The 17,136-nt window shown below is 33.7% G+C and overlaps 2 protein-coding genes across 2 annotated transcripts; one reads left to right on the top strand and one right to left on the bottom strand.

Annotated features, from left to right (window-relative positions):
• Positions 1 to 5,029: 5,029 nt before the first annotated feature.
• Positions 5,030 to 9,169, bottom strand: LOC147077299 (uncharacterized). The gene is made up of 4 exons (XM_085940357.1): positions 8,984 to 9,169; positions 8,045 to 8,176; positions 6,363 to 6,518; positions 5,030 to 5,380 (listed from the first exon to the last, which is right to left on the bottom strand). The coding sequence occupies exons 1-4, from the start codon at positions 9,131 to 9,133 to the stop codon at positions 5,276 to 5,278; spliced, it is 543 nt and encodes a 180-aa protein (XP_085796483.1). The 5' UTR covers positions 9,134 to 9,169; the 3' UTR covers positions 5,030 to 5,275.
• Positions 9,170 to 9,514: 345 nt separating this feature from the next.
• Positions 9,515 to 12,933, top strand: LOC147077298 (uncharacterized). Its single transcript, XM_085941044.1, has 3 exons — positions 9,515 to 9,712; positions 10,239 to 10,388; positions 12,847 to 12,933. Exons 1-3 carry the CDS (start codon positions 9,569 to 9,571, stop codon positions 12,931 to 12,933), a joined length of 381 nt encoding a protein of 126 aa, XP_085797170.1. The 5' UTR covers positions 9,515 to 9,568.
• Positions 12,934 to 17,136: the final 4,203 nt, after the last annotated feature.

The following is a 17,136-nucleotide window of genomic DNA, read 5'->3' as shown; positions in this document are numbered from 1 at the left end:
ACTGTTTCCTCCGTAATCCGCGTTGTCAATTGACAGCATGCCATCGAGAGAAGAGGAGTAAAGAAGATTTAATAAAAATCGCCGTTTCAGACCATTCCGAGGTATTTATTTGTTTACTCCCAAGTCCAAATAACAGACGATGACCAGCAATCACCATACCGAGCGAAGAAAGAGAATGCATCTTCTTCGCTCTGACGGGAGATGGCAATAACGATATGGATTACAATGATGAATCTCATATTAATGTAGTTTCTTTGTGCGAACAGGTGCTACTTATTATGAATGGGATAGTGTGAATAAAAACGATTAAAACCTAATAAGTTTTCAATTTTCTTTATTCATATTGTCACTAAATACAGTTTTTAACCAAGCTATCGACATACTCAGCAGGTACCTTCCACTTGCCAAACGGCTCAAAATGTTGGGTTGATTCATTCAAAACAAAAACTTCCGTCGGCTGGCATTTTATTTAGACAGAACCAATTCCAATCTCTTTGGACATCAATATTATTACCATAACAAGTAAACTCCTAATAATTATAGAGGAGCATGCATAGAACATTAAATAACACCAATTTACAGACATAAACGAAAATACGATGACAGTTGTACAAGTGTTCGTATTTAGTGACGTCACATGTATTACGATTCAATTAAGGAGATGTCTTTTCCTACCAACGCATCTATTCTATACACAAGACTGCTATCGGTAACTATCGAGGGTAGTTTTTCATTTTTTCGTATCGAAGTATTAGCTCTTATTGTAACAATTTGAAGAAGTTGGTTGTAATTGTTACAATACGTGCTATGTTTTAACAGCACCTACCTGTGTAAGATTTTATAGCGAGATAAAGATATTGACTGTTTAGACGGCTAACTTAATTGTTACAGTGGGTGTTAAGTAATACTTCAATATAAAAATATGAAAAACTTCCCTCGATAGCGGCCGATAGCAATCTTGTGTAAAGAATAGATGCGCAAAGGCATCTAGCGCAAAAATACGAAGTTTGCACACATTTATATGTTTACAAAAATCGGTGTTTTTTTAAGTAAATATAAAAAATAATTAAAAATATAAATTAGTCAAAAATCTCTTAAGCACAACATAGAAAACTTAATAAACTAAATTTTAATAATACCTAAATATGAACATAAAATATATGTACCTAATAATAAGATAGGGTTCTCTGACAAATTCACATGTTATAAAGGTTCAAATAGACTATATGACGATCGGGCTAATGGGCTAACGGGCGATATGCCAAGAGCGATTAAGTGTCTATGATCATATCTATGCCATTCCAACATATTATATATAGATATTGTATGACAGCTATGACATCGTATTTACACTCTGCGATACCCTGTGCAACAGGACGCCAATATAAGAAACGGGGTTTTCGGCATTAATATGACCGATCGTCATCGATTCTATTTGAGCCATTATAACATTTTTTTACTATTGTAAGTTTTTCTTTGACTTGAAATATTTTTTTTTAATGTTTACAGATATGTAGGTACTTACATATTTATCAATTATTACAGTTGATATTGTAAATTATCAAAAAGATGTCTCGTCTTAAACCCTACGAAACCAAACCATAACAATATTTTTTATCAAAAAATACTCATATATCTATAAAAAATCTAAAATTATGCCATTTATCATATATAAAATAAGATATTTTTGAAATAGAAAAATATTTTTATCAATTATGGTTTGGTTTGGGCAGGGCATAAAAATTAACAAACAATGTGTGTGATATGTATTTTCAATTCATCGAAAACAAATAAATATAACAAAAAAGTGTGAACAATATTATCGGATCGACCAATCAAAGCTATAAACTAGCTAACAATCACACGATGGCCGCGCGGCTTAAACGTGGGCTTATAGCGTCGTGGGTACAGGTTCAAACCCTGGGTCTGGCATGTACACATATTGTTTTTCAATCTGTGTAGGGTCAGAGTGTTGACTTATTAGGTTGAGCAAGTGGCTGACATCCGTTTCTCGTAAAAATAAAATCTGTTGGAGGCCCATATGTTCCTGTTAGGATCGGATATGGTTAAAAAAAAAACAACTAGCTTACGGTAGTGGAGTTCGATACACTTCAATTTATGTCACTAAGACCTAACTTCAACTTTTTAAAATACACCAACCATCAAACGAGATTTCTTAGAGCAAGTGGGTATGAAGTATTCAAAAACTGTATTAAGCACAGAGACAATAATTATTATTGTATGTTTTAAAATAATATTACATATGATTACATAATATTATGTCGATATAGAATGGGGTACAAAAAATTTAATTGTTTACGTTATCGGTTGATGATAAAAATGACGTACGCACGTTCGGTCCCTTCTCGACTGACCATTATTTCAAATTCTTACCAACAGCTACTTTATCCTAGCCAATAAATGAACGGGTAGCCAAAGACTTTATTGGTATAATATATTATTGTGAAATTATGTCACAAAAATGCGGGATTTTTTTAAAAATAATAAGTCGTGAAATAAGCTACCAGAAGTTATGCATGAGTAATTATATCATATTCAAATGGCTTTGCTGAGTACGCCAATTAGGATGGCCCTAATATAACAGATAAATTCATACTCACCTAACAATTTGACCCCTGCCTGGCGCGACAAATATCGGCCAGTCATTCATCAACTGTGCGCATATAAACACTTACCTAAACTAAAACGTCAAGTTCACGCACCGGATGACCCAATGAACAATACCGAACGAGATTGATAAGACGACCAAGATTGACAACCAGACCATAGATTTAGCCTCGATAGCATAAAAGGTCAGGGCCTGGCATCCAAGACATACCCTGTCCTCGCAGCATCCAAATTATTCCTTCACAGTTTACGATTCACTGAAAAGTACAGCCAGTATCTTTTACACGAAATGGCTTTTCACTGGCATGGGTCCTTTCATGTAATTTCATCTTATTAAAATTTATATAATAATTATGTAAATGACTTTTCACTAGAATGAGTCCTTTTATACAATTTCATGCAACCAGCATCTAATGCATCTAATGCAATTATTATCTAAATCGAATTTAAATGGCTTTTCACCAGAATGAGTCATTTTGTGTATTGTCAAGCTACTTGATAGATGCATGAGTAATTGTATATATCTTATTTCAATGGATTTTCACCAGAATCAGCCATTTTGTGTGTTTTCATGTTACCTGGTTGTTCGCATGAGTAATTGCATATATCATATTTCAATGGTTTTTCACCTGAATGAGTAATTTTGTGTTTTATCAATCTACTTGATCGATTGCATGAGTAATTGCATATATCTCATTTAAATGGCTTTTCACCAGAATGAGTCTTTTTGTGTGTTTTCAAGTTACTTGATTGTTTGCATGAGTAATTGCATATATCACATTTAAATGGCTTTTCACCAGAATGACTCATTTTGTGTATTGTCAAGCTACTTGATAGATGCATGAGTAATTGTATATATCTTATTTCAATGGATTTTCACCAGAATCAGCCATTTTGTGTGTTTTCATGTTACCTGGTTGTTCGCATGAGTAATTGCATATATCATATTTCAATGGTTTTTCACCTGAATGAGTAATTTTGTGTTTTATCAATCTACTTGATCGATTGCATGAGTAATTGCATATATCTCATTTAAATGGCTTTTCACCAGAATGAGTCTTTTTGTGTGTTTTCAAGTTACTTGATTGTTTGCATGAGTAATTGCATATATCACATTTAAATGGCTTTTCACCAGAATGACTCATTTTGTGTATTGTCAAGCTACTTGATAGATGCATGAGTAATTGTATATATCTTATTTCAATGGATTTTCACCAGAATCAGCCATTTTGTGTGTTTTCATGTTACCTGGTTGTTCGCATGAGTAATTGCATATATCATATTTCAATGGTTTTTCACCTGAATGAGTAATTTTGTGTTTTATCAATCTACTTGATCGATTGCATGAGTAATTGCATATATCTCATTTAAATGGCTTTTCACCAGAATGAGTCTTTTTGTGTGTTTTCAAGTTACTTGATTGTTTGCATGAGTAATTGCATATATCACATTTAAATGGTTTTTCATTGGAATGGGTTTGTTTATGCAATTTCATGCTACCAAACGTTGTGGATGCGTAAGTACACTTATCACATTGAAATGGTTTTTCGCCAGAATGAGTCATTTTGTGTAATTTTATGTCATTTGATTGTATGCATGAGTAATTGCATATATCACATTTAAATGGCTTTTCACCAGAATGAGTCATTTTGTGTTTTTTCATGACATCTGATCGTGTGCCTGAATAATTGCATGTGTCACATATAAATGGCTTTTCACCAGAATGAGTCATTTTATGTATTTTCAGGCTATCAAACTTTTTGCATGAGTATTTGCATGTATCACAGTTAAATGGCTTTTCACCAGAATGAGTCATTTTATGAATTTTCAGGCTACCAAGATGTCTGCATGAGTAATTGCATTTATCACAGTTAAATGGCTTTTCACCAGAATGAGTCATTTTATGTATTTTCAGGCTACCAAACTGTCTGCATGAGTAATTGCATTTATCACAGTTAAATGGCTTTTCACCAGAATGAGTCATTTTATGTTTTTTCAGGCTATCAAACTTTTTGCATGAGTATTTGCATGTATCACAGTTAAATGGCTTTTCACCAGAATGAGTCATATTATGTATTTTCAGGCTACCAAGATGTCTGCATGAGTAATTGCATTTATCACAGTTTAATGGCTTTTCACCAGAATGAGTCATTTTATGTATTTTCAGGCTACCAAACTGTCTGCATGAGTAATTGCATTTATCACAGTTAAATGGCTTTTCACCAGAATGAGTCATTTTGTGTGTTTTCATCTGACTTGATTGTCTGCACGAGTAATTGCATTTATCACAGTTAAATTTCTTTTCATCAGAATGAGTCATTTTGGGTGACTTCACGACGTGACCAGAACGAAATCTTGAAAAATGACCATCGTCACATATAACCAGCCTTGCAACGGAATCGGTCGTTTTTGCAATTGTGGTTTTATGTATCGCTTTGTGAAGCAACATTAGGTCGAACGATGAAAAAAAATCAAAACAGATACTGCACACAAAATTTTCTTTATGAAATGATTTTTTTTCCAGTTGTATAACAGCCACTAATAATTCTGTGGTTACCATATTCGATTGACAAATATCACGTTTACTATTGCGACAGGCGACATCTTTGTACCTTTCAATATATTCCCCTAGTTCTTTCTTTATATTTTATTCCTCAATGTGTAGGTATTCGCTAGACGCCTGTGCTTCAGTCTCGTCCATGGACGATATGAGACTCACAACATTGGCCGAGACAGTGCTTCTAGCGATAATCTAAAAAAGACATTTTTTAATATGAGATTTTTAAATAACAGTTTATTATAAGTAAGAGATCCAGGTAGAAATATTATACCTAGACACGGTTTTAGCAAACCTTTTTACGTAGGCATGCGAGCCAAAGTTTTCCAAATATAATCTTTCGACTGTTTGACGTGCCGAGCAGTTTTTTATTGTGAATGAAAAAATGAAAAAGTAGTTTTTCAGAATTCAATTAAAAAAGGCTTTAATTTTGCAATGAGAGATTCTATCTTTCACCGTGTTTTTAGAGAATTGCATATCTTTTATTCTTTGAATATATTATTTTAGCATGTTTTCAAATTTTTCAAAAAGGTCGTGGGAGCATTTAAACCACGCTTCTATTATAGATTTCACATAACTGAACGGTTTTCCATTTTTACTGTCTGTCAGAATTACTACTACTAGCTCCTCCAAGTTTTTGTTTTTTATTTCGTGCAGGCATTTTTGTTGGTGCCAATTAAATGGTTTGTTACTGTAGTACTCAGATGAGGCATTCTCTCGCTAGTGGTCTCAAGCATTGTAAATCGATCAAAATCAGAAGTTCGCGCAGCGGCGTCCTCCGCCGCCTGATGAAGTGAGTACGACACGATTGTCATTTATTTTCTTTCGTGGACAGATTATAAACGACTGCTTTAGTTGATTTCGAAAAATGGACCTGACAATAAAATTATCGGCGTCCTCCAAGGTAGTGCAATTTGATATATCTGGACTATTTCCTGTAAAACTTCGTGGAGTCACTGGTTTATGCTGATAAACCCGATGGAAGCCAATATTGTTCGCGATATACGACCAGCAATGCTCGAATAAGTGACATTCAAATTGGGTGACCAGAGTTGTATTCCTTGAGAACAACTGCGGTGACCATATAAATTTTAATACCATGTAGATGTGGATGTTTAGAATATAAAAAAAAAATGTTTAAAAGTTGTGTTATTGGAGAACCTGTAAATGAACGTACCTGGTCTACTGGGCTGTTTTGTCGATCGAAGGAGCCGGGTTGAGGATTCTCATTATTGATTTGGCGAATTGCTTCGTCAAAAAATTCTCGTTTGATGATGACATTTTCATTATCATTCTCCGACTTTATAATATTGATCAGGCTGTCTTCACACTCCTGAAAATAACAACATGATTAATAATATTATGTAACAGTATCACCATTATGATCAGCCAGAGTCAATCCATTTCTGGATAAGACCTGCCACAGCTGTATCCTCTGCTTTCGGTGACCACCAATGTACGACTGCATTTGGCAAGTGAATGTATACTCACTGAAAGACATTCCAGCTAACTGCAGTACATTGCGTAGTTTAATCTGCGTTTTTGTTAACATATAGCACATTGAGATCTATAGGATCGTAACTGCAAATTACATGATCTTGAGTAATTGGCACAGCGAGGCATGGAGAGGTGTATGTTCGGCTACATGCGAAAGGACCGAAAGATAAACGAATGGGTTAGAAAGCAGACAGGAGTACGCGTTGTAATAGACGTTGCCAAACAGATGAAATGGAGTTGGACGAGGCAAATTGCTCGCCGAAAGGATAGTCGCTGGACAAATGCCGTCATCCAGTGGTACCCAAGGGGCACGACACGGCCACAGGGTTGCCCTGGAATGACGAACTGGTAAAGTTCGGCGAAAATACGTGGCAGCAAATGACACAGGACCGAGAGAGTTGGAGGAAGCTTGAGGAGGCCTTCATCCAGCAGTGGAATGACTTCGACTTATGATGATGATTATCAAATAATGTACCAGTGGGTGATCAATCCATTCTCAAGATTCGACGGTACACACCTGACATTAACAGAGGAGGATATCTGAATAGATCTAAAAAACGATCCTGAGCACAAAGCCTCATTTTCTGAGCTAGTGTTGTCAGCATTTTGAATATCGTTTTGGCGTCAATATCCTCAATTGGTTACAACAGGAATTTAATCTCTGTCTCCGTTTGGATCGTCGTATCTTTACGAATTTGGTTTTTCAGCACTCGTGGAAATGAAATCGTTAAATGAGAGCGAGAAAAAATGGTAGATGTGGAGTTACGTATTTGTTTATCTAATTTAGAGCCGCGTTTTACAGAATTCTTTCTAAAAATCAATTGCATTCTTCTCACTAATAAAATTATTACCACCTGGGTACATATTTGTTCTTAAAATATTAAAAAATGGATCAACCCACACTATGATTTTCTTTATTCATATTAATAAGGAAAATTTCCTTTTTAACGCATTTTGTGTGCCGCGGAATAAATCCCATTCACGAGTGTACCGTGGAGTAAAAACGATTGGCAAACACTGCTGTAGATACTCACAGCACCGGTATTGATTATGCAACAAATTTATTCGACCCATTTAATAAGACATATTATTGAATGTCAATAATAAAATACCAATATACTAATAAAAATAACAGGCAGTCTTTTTCACAAATCTAGTATCGTAAAACAAGGCACCGAAGGAGTGTACAGTCCAAACATTTGATCGTTACGTTAAATTTGAATAAAACATATTCTTATAAAATACAATTTGTATCCAATGATAATAATAACGGAGACTAATATAAATGATCGCATACAAGCACGATGTGAATAACACAATATTTATCTATTTAAAATATTGTATAAATAGGTAAGTATGTACCTGATTTATTGGCTCGCTTTTTGAATATGAGCAACTAGGTTGCGGATCACTGTCTTCGGAAAATGCATCTTTGAAATCAACTCGGAGAGAATCAATCTCAGTTTTAATATCGGCAAGGCTGGTTACAGGGCTCTGAAAAACAAGACAGAAGGTATTTTATAATACGTGTTTACACTTATATTATTATTTTTGTATGTGACACAAGGACGTTTCTGTAAGTGACCTTTTATCACGATTCAATACTGTGTACCTACTATTATTAATAAATGTTCAATAGTAAAGTTGTCTTCAAAATAATAAAAGTAGTAAACCTGCAGCCACAGAGACGCAGAACCTATAGGTAGGTAGGTACCTAGTCAAATAATCGTTGTGAAGTGTCAATACAACGATGTATAATTTATTACGTCATGTTTCAGTTAGTAAAGTCAAGTGTATCACGCATCAGTAAAAAACCACTTCAATGAAGAATAAACACAATATTACAATTATTATTAATAAGTTTGGAAAACCTAACCTCAATGGTGCAGTTGGCATCATAAGCATTCTCTTGCTTAATACAAATATTTGTAAGCGGATTGTTAGGATGGATTATTAGCACATCAAACCATTGCTGGACTTCTGTGTCAGATTCAAAACCATCTAGTTCACGTTTTACATCCATTTTGCGAAGTTTAATTTACGCAGAGATATCTCAGGCTGCACGTGTTTTGCTAAAGCGCTCGTTTGTGAGATCGGGGTTATGTTTTAGACTATTAAAGTGGTTATTTATGTGCACGGGGAGAAGCCCGAGTGCTTGGGTGTAACAATAGGTATCATTAATTATATTTTCGGCACACGCGAACGCTTCGGAGATGCTATTTAATAAGACAATGCGGCTCAAGTCGTCTGAATCGGAAAACAAATCTCAAACTATCGGAAAATTACATTTGAAAAACTAACCTCAAATGAGCACATGTCACCGTCGACATTCTTCCGTTTTATATTATAAATGCCGTCATTCGAGCTGTTTGGACGTAGTATTGGCACATCAAACCATTGCTTCCCTTCTGAATAAGATTCAGTTTCACCCGCTTCGCGTTTTACATCCATTGCTACGGGATTAAAACAAATAATGGACAATGTAAATTAATGGCAGCCGTGACAATAGACGTTGGTCTTATGTAAAAATTGAATTGTATTGCCAGTAATTATAAAAAAAATACCAATAAATTATTATTCAACTAGGCCATATAAACTAACGAAAGGAGTTTTACCTACCAATAAAACTCCTGTTATTCATCTTTAGGTAGGTACTTTGAAGTCCTTGAGATCGGGTTTGCTCTTTCTTCTTGTGAGGTGTTATTTTACTGAATTATTTCTTTTTCTTTTCGTTGGTCATGTCTACCTTTCTAATTACTGGTCATACCCGCCCAGCGCATCCCTTTGTCTTTATTTCTATAATCACGGCTGCCATATTGGTTTGAAGATTACAGTTAATTATTGTGACTCGGTAATCTTTGAGAACGAACATTTTCAAAGCGTTAAATGGACGTAAAACATGAAGCAGGTGACTTTCAACCCGATGCAGATGAGCAACATCGGTTCGATGTGTCCTTAAAGGGAAATAACCCAGAATTAAAGACTTGCATCAAACAAGAGTATGCTAATGACCCCTGTGACGCTGCCGAGGTTAGTTTTTAGAAGGTTATTTCTTTAAAAACCGGTTATATAGGTATTGCGGCAACACTTTTCTAACAATACCTTGAATGGATCCTATCTGTCACGTTACACGTGGCTTCTGGAATATACCCGTAACATGGATGTAAAGCGAGAATGTGATGGAGGACACTCCGATATAGAAGGCAAGCCTTTGTTTGACACGCTGACTAGCAATCCAAACAATGCGGACGTTTCAAGTTGCAATTACGAGGTTAGTTTTTGGAAACTAAATTATTTTAAAATAACATTAGAGTTAGAATAACAATGGTTAGTTTAATATTATAAACTGTGTCTTTTTTACAAACGATGTAGGAAGGTGATATTAATTAATTTTAAAAAAATACATGTTTAAACAATTTGACAGCTATGTACGATACATCTGTGATATTATAGGTAGGTAAGGTGTTAAATATAAATATTACACAATGTTATAAGGTGATTACGTGACCCGAAACTGTTTTCACCGTGTTTAAAAATGTAATAATGCTTCTTTCAGTACCTTAATATGGCGGACCTCTCTAATATAAAATCTGAGACAGATGATCAACAAGCCGTCGTCAAGCGTGAGATTATTGAAGATGTTTCACATCCATTATATGATGAAGATCCTCAACCGGGTTGTTCATATTCAAATTACATGCCAATTGTAAGTAGATAATTAATGTGTCCTGTCTTATATAGAAGGTTGGAATTAGAAATGCAACTTTGAAACTCATTGCACCATTATTATTTCGCTCCAACTTGTTTCATTTAATGGTTTTAGCTCACATTGATATTTTAAACAATTAAGGGTAGGTTTATAAATCTTTCGTCAAATATGAGCATTTATTTATGGTGATTTATACATTACAATCATTCGAATGTAAAGCAGTAATTAATGCGATTATCTAAAATTGTGATTATATGGTGAATAAAATTAATCGCCCGTGAGACCTTTTTAGGTAGGTAATACAAGGTAAGCCTATTGTCTATAAAAAAACTACTTGCAGCCATAAAATACTATATACGGAAGAAATATCTATGTGAAATGGTGTGAGAATGGACCAATAACAATATTTTCATTTTTTTTGTAACAAACTAATTTTGTAATCCTCAAATTATACTTAATTATCTACCATGCTGCATGACAACATTAATTTAGGCGTTCCAGCTAAACGGTTCGATAGGTCAAAACTGGCGCACTGCGCATGCGTTATAAGTAAACCGGAATAGTTTTAGATTTATCGTTTAGTTCACTGTACCAGCAAACTTCAAACCATTTTCTGACCGTCAGAAGTGGTTTGGTCTGAAACGTCAAACCACTTCTCACGATCTGTCAAAGTAGGTAATAACTGTCCAGACAGAACCTTACCTCAAAATGATAGTCACTAATTTATTATATTCCGTACCTATGTCATTTTCTCAACATAAAATTGCGTTACCTGTGAACATTATAATATTTTTAGGATTAAGAAAAATTGATATTCTTCTGCATCCATGTATCGTGAGATGTTCATATTAATATTTTAGACATTTACACAGTAGGAGTTCAGTAGAATTAGGCATATTATAGACTAGTAATCGATACCTATTATACATTAGTAACCATATGCGAACAATAACCCGCTTTTGGTCCTATTGTCCCATAATTCCAGCCAAATTTGTTATGCATAGAGTTCGATTCGATATCATCACTTTGGTATTACAACAATGGATAGACTCGACTAAGTACTCGACTCAATTTGTCTGTTCGTACACGTTTAGTTACTAAATTTCTTGCCACTCGACTATACTTCTCGCCTGATCCGAACTGGCCTTAACTCATTTAGTGCTAACACCGCGACTGGCACGTTTGCATTCGTTGACCATTAGATATAATGATCATGATATTTAAATGAGGTCATTATTTAGTAAATACTATGTCATCAGTGAATCAATTAAGGGTCATGGAGAAGAGCGTAGTGAAACAATCAAACCTCATTGACGTGCCTATTCAATGAAGGGCAATTTTTAAACGAAGTAGTAGGTACGTAAACAAGAAGCAAAACGCAACAGTATCTTCAAAGGAGGTATAGTGCTTCGAACGGTGTCCAATAATGCAACAAAAATACTGAATGGACATTTATGGTCGAGTTAACTGCGACATGGATTGTATGATTGCACCTGATGCCTTTGAGAGACAGTCTGCACAGTCGTTTGATGAAATTGAAGTGCAAGAAATTGACATCAAAATGGTAATAGCGCTTGCTACTGCGAAAGAAGTCCATCTGAGGTTGAACAGAACTTCATTTTTCGTTAGAAATTTTGTTTGCAACGAGGGTTGTAATTTCTTTCATCTGCGCACATTTTGAAGTACCTACCATAAACATATGCACGATGCGTCGCTGACTTTTGATGAAGTGGCTTTTCCATGCGACCAAAGCAGTCACTTGTATGAAAAGTTTGATGTGTCGACGTTTGACGGTGATTCACAGGTAACTCAAATAATATACATGCTCATTTGATCATTGATGTTAGGTATATAATGTATTGTATATTGTCATCTGACACGTATCTATATCCTATACTTAAGTATATATTTTTTTAATTTGTAATACAAAATGGGTATCATCCAGCGGCAAAGGATGTACAATATAGTTTGCTAATATCCAACATAAATATAGTACACGCAAAACTTCTTCGCTCGTATCTACGTATTTGTTTTCATTGCACTATGACTAAAATATTTGACTAATGTTATTTTTACAATTTAACAAAAAACCTGCGAAACCAAGCCTCAATATGTTATTAAATCATTCAGAATTTTGGATATTTTATAGATGGAAGAATATTTTTTATTAGTTGTTTGGTTTGGTTGGGTAAGGCTTAATGCATTTTAAAAAAAACTAACTCAGCCATCTGTAATATGTACTCTTAATTGAACTAAAACAAACAAGTATGACCGCAAGAGTGCACTATTTTGTCGGATTGCCCATAACATCGGAATGTCGTTCGGTGATTATACATTCACCTGCCAAATTAAGTCATACATTGGCGACCAATTATTGAAGAAAGAGCTATGGGGGACCCTTCAGGCTGATCGTACCGATGATACTATTACATAATATTTATAATATTATTTTCAGAAGTGTGACAATGGTCCGAAGAATATTAAGTATGAGAATAATGAGGGAGTCATCATCAAAGAAGAATTTATTGAGAATGCAATCTAACAAGGTAATGATGAATTAACTCAACCTGGCTGCTCTTATCTACGAGACAAGCCATCAGACCAGGTATGTTTAATTACAAATTTTGTTTTTTTAAAGTTCAATAGAACTTTAAATAAAATTGTAAAAGTTAAATTTAAATATTTTTTTGAGAAAAATCGATATCTTCGTGGCATTAACATTTGTAAATGATTTCGGGCATGTGGCCACCAGTGGCGGCCGGTGGTTACCAAAATTGCTTTCATAGGGGGTGCACTAAAAACTTTCTTACCTTATTTAAAAAGAAGATCAATTCGGCGTTGTTTCTGCTTAGCGAACACCTCAATCACTTTCTCATTAAAGTCTGGAACTGATTGTAAAAGTTTTTTCTCGATGCTTAACACAGATAGACAATTAAGTCTGTCCTGGTTCATGGTATTTCTTAAAAACGATTTAATTCTTTTAAGGGTTGAAAAACACCTTTCACTTTCCACAGATGTCATCGGAATTGTACAAATGATTTTTAAAAGTTTTGTACATTGGGAAAATGATGTCATTAAATTATTATTATAAAACAATTGTAAAATAGCTATAGCACCATCCGCGTTTTTAAAATCGTGTTTAATAATTTTAAAAATCGTGTTGATAATTCGTGTTTAAGTTTAAATCTATCCAAAAAGTCATATGATTCCAGGATCATTTTAAAATCATTCTCAGGAAATTTAACCCTGTATCCTTAAAAATTAGACAAGGAAAACAAAAAAATGTATTCAATCTCTCACAACCACATAACCATAAAGCCTTGTCATACATTTCCTTTCGAAAAGAACGTGTAAAGACTTTTTGTTTTAATCCACATATTTTTTTAATATTTAATTCAGGCTTCGGTGAACCAGCCTTTTTTATTTTGATTCTTTCTTCGAAGGAACTCTTGTTATGTTTAATATAGTCTACATTTATCGACATCATTATAAAACACACACACTTCACTGATTAAACAATCATATAATATTATTCATAATTTCTTTTTACGAAGAAAATTATCGAAATAAAGTGATAGACAGAACGTGACTATACATTGCGGCAGCCGAAACTAAACTGTAATAATTTTTCAAGACAATATAAAAAAAATCATTTGTTTTGAATACGTATTTTTCGACACAGGATATTGAAGGCGTCAGGCGTCTACAAAATAAAATAAAGTCTAAAAAATTGGGTCGGCAGTAAAACTTAACGCGAGTCGGGTATTGTTAAACATATGACATCATGTTAACAGAACATGATAACTCAGATATAATTTTTTATAAATTATATTCAAATATTTGTAAATATAGAACGATTTAAGGATCGTAACCATAATTTTTATGTTGATAGTCAATTTGTATTCAATATCAGCCTATTTCCAATGAATTTATATGAGATTTAAATAAAAAAAATCTTTTTTTTATCAATCCTGCTAAATCTCAGTTACTACACTTTTCCGCGTATTCCTACTGTTTTTTTTTCTGTGTCGAATTTCATGAACTGGTCGGCATCCCAGAAAGCAATAAAATCTTGGGTTTTTATGACATGTTTATGAGTTTCACGTGTCGGGTTGATCTGTTATTACCCAATGTAATATGAATGGCAAACTAAGATCGATATTAGTGCGTTACCACGAGCGCTCTCTTATGGTGACTGTTCACTGAGTACATGATTTTGGTATAAATTTACATGGATTAAATTGCGATAAACGAGTGATGACTTATGAATAGCATTGTTGCACATTGAGTGATGTTTAGGAAAAAGCAGTGCAGCGCACATGCATGGTATTAGAGGAGCCGCCGCTGCTCACCACTACTCACTTCGGCCATGCTTCATCCTGGGATTGGCCTCCTGGCGTAGTTATAGTGTTATAAGAGATTTATTATTAATATCGTGTTCGTTCAATCTTGGAAAAACATAGGTTTTATGTAGAAAATATTAGTGCAAAAATACTTTTATTAATTTATTTAAGTAAAAAAATACAAGTGTGATTAAAATAACATAACATTGTGTTGACAATGACTACAACACATACTTATAATAAAATTCACAAACATTCCGAGTTTCTGTCAATTGCTAATCATTTGCGAATGTGTTTGTTTTAAAATTCCACGATAAAATTAAAACATAGTACCTACTTACATTCAAAAAATTCGGCACTGAAACAAATGCGTACCTGTACATCCTTGGCATTGGTGGACGCTGCTCGCGTGCCAGGACTTAAGTGGCGTCTAACTGGTTTTAAATAAAAGGATTGATTATTTTTCTAATGTTCTTCTAATGTTAATTACGCGAGTGTTTGAACATGTACCTAACCGAATTTTTTATTTTTTTTTAAAACGGTACATGTTCAAACACGCGCGTTACTATGATCTTAATCCCAACTTCATTTATCGTTTGTCAATTGATGGCAACGGCCGTATGTTGTAGCTTTACCACTAGGTAATGCCAATAGAAATGGTGTATTTCAAAAAAATATTACCTTTTTCTTAGGTCAATAATTATTATAAAGTAATCATTATTCATACGATGTGTATCATACTTGAATGGTTAAAGACATAGCTTATAATCAGTATCTTTAGAATTATCTTCAAATGTGTTAATCATGCCCATTTTTTGAATAATAAAATGCCTAATTCTTGTCAAATTTGGGATCACTGAGATTATCAATATATTTTTTTATCGTAAATATTTCACTATAATAATATCGACATAAATTATACTGATGGTTTTATAAAAGCGTTTAAATATTAATAAATGTAAAAAATCTTAACAGAACTGCACATTTATGTAATGAAATATGACTATATTTTAAAACATTAGAGCGAGAGGTAAAAAAGAATCCTATTTTATGTAATAAAAATACTTTATGCAGTATCAAATGTTTAAAATAAATATAAAGGATAAAAAGGCTTCAAAATCATATAAATAGATTATGTATAAAGTTTAAGGAATGTCCAGGGTTGTGCTCTGAAAAAACCATAAAAGCTCCATTTGACCTACGCTGAGCATATGGGCCGTTAAGACAACTAGATGCCGAGCATTTATATGAACACAGAAAGCATTGATAAAGTTTTTCACCAGTATGTATAAATTTAGGTCTTAAGATTATTAGATGAGGAGCATCTATATGAAAATACATTGCATTTATAAGGTTTTAACCAGTATTTGTAATTTTATGTCTCTTAAGATCACCAAACTGCGAGCATCTATATGAACATACTTTTACATTAATGAGGTTTTTCACCTGTATGTGTCAATTGATATAAGCAAGTACAAAGCATCTATATATACATACATTGCATATATAAGGTTTCTTACCTGAATGTCATTTTATGTCTTTTGAGATAACTAGATGTCGAGCATCTATATGAACATATAATGCATTTATAAGGTTTTTCACCAGTATGTAACATTTTATGTTTCTTTAGACTACTAAGATGAGAGCATCTATATAAGCATACATTACATTAATAAGGTTTTTCACCAGTATGTGTCATTTTATGTTTCTTTAGATTAACAAGTTGTGAGAATCCATATGAACATACATTACATTTGTAAGGTTTTTCACCAGTATGTGTCATTTTATGCCTCTTAAGATCATTAAGTATCGAGCAGCTATATGAACATGCATTGCATTGATAAGGTTTTTCACCAGTATGTGTCATTTTATGCCTCTTAAGATCATTAATTTGCGAGCATCTATATGAACATACATTACATTTATAAGGTTTTTCACCAGTATGTGTCATTTTATGTCTCTTAAGAACACCAAATCGCGAGAATCTGTATGAACATACATTACATTTATAAGGTTTTTCACCAGTATGTGTCATTCTATGTGTTTTAAGATGACTAGGTTGCGAGCATCTGTATGAACATACATTGCAGTTATAAGGTTTTTCACCAGTATGTGTCATTTTATGCCTCTTAAGATCATTAAGCTGCGAGCATCTATATGAACATACATTACATTTATAAGGTTTTTCACCAGTATGTGTCATTTCATGTCTCTTAAGAACACCAAATTGCGAGCATCTATATGAACATACATTACATTTATAAGGTTTTTCACCAGTATGTGTCATTTTATGTCTCTTAAGAACACCAAATCGCGAGAATCTATATGAACATACATTACATTTATAAGGTTTTTCACCAGTATGTGTCATTTTATGTGTTTTGAGATGATCAAGTCGCGAG

The sequence above is a fragment of the Rhyacophila brunnea genome, unplaced genomic scaffold (genome assembly GCF_057557595.1).
Source record: "Rhyacophila brunnea isolate RB1 unplaced genomic scaffold, BYU_Rbru_1.0 scaffold_13, whole genome shotgun sequence".
NCBI lineage: Eukaryota > Metazoa > Arthropoda > Insecta > Trichoptera > Rhyacophilidae > Rhyacophila > Rhyacophila brunnea.
Note: the sequence above shows the minus strand (reverse complement) of the source record. Positions and strands in the feature narration are given on the sequence as shown.

Bases quoted from the DNA above. Each gene is read 5' to 3' on its own strand.
- LOC147077299 (XM_085940357.1), bottom strand. From the start codon at position 9,133: ATGGATGTAAAACGCGAAGCGGGTGAAACTGAATCTTATTCAGAAGGG. The intron at 8,177-8,983 runs GTTAGTTTTTCA...CTTGTTTTTCAG, and splicing joins GTGACATGTGCTCATTTGAG to AGCCCTGTAACCAGCCTTGC. The intron at 5,381-6,362 runs GTACGTTCATTT...TGTCTTTTTTAG, and splicing joins AAAACAGCCCAGTAGACCAG to ATTATCGCTAGAAGCACTGT.
- LOC147077298 (XM_085941044.1), top strand. From the start codon at position 9,569: ATGGACGTAAAACATGAAGCAGGTGACTTTCAACCCGATGCAGATGAG. The intron at 9,713-10,238 runs GTTAGTTTTTAG...TGCTTCTTTCAG, and splicing joins ACCCCTGTGACGCTGCCGAG to TACCTTAATATGGCGGACCT. The intron at 10,389-12,846 runs GTAAGTAGATAA...TATTATTTTCAG, and splicing joins ATTCAAATTACATGCCAATT to AAGTGTGACAATGGTCCGAA.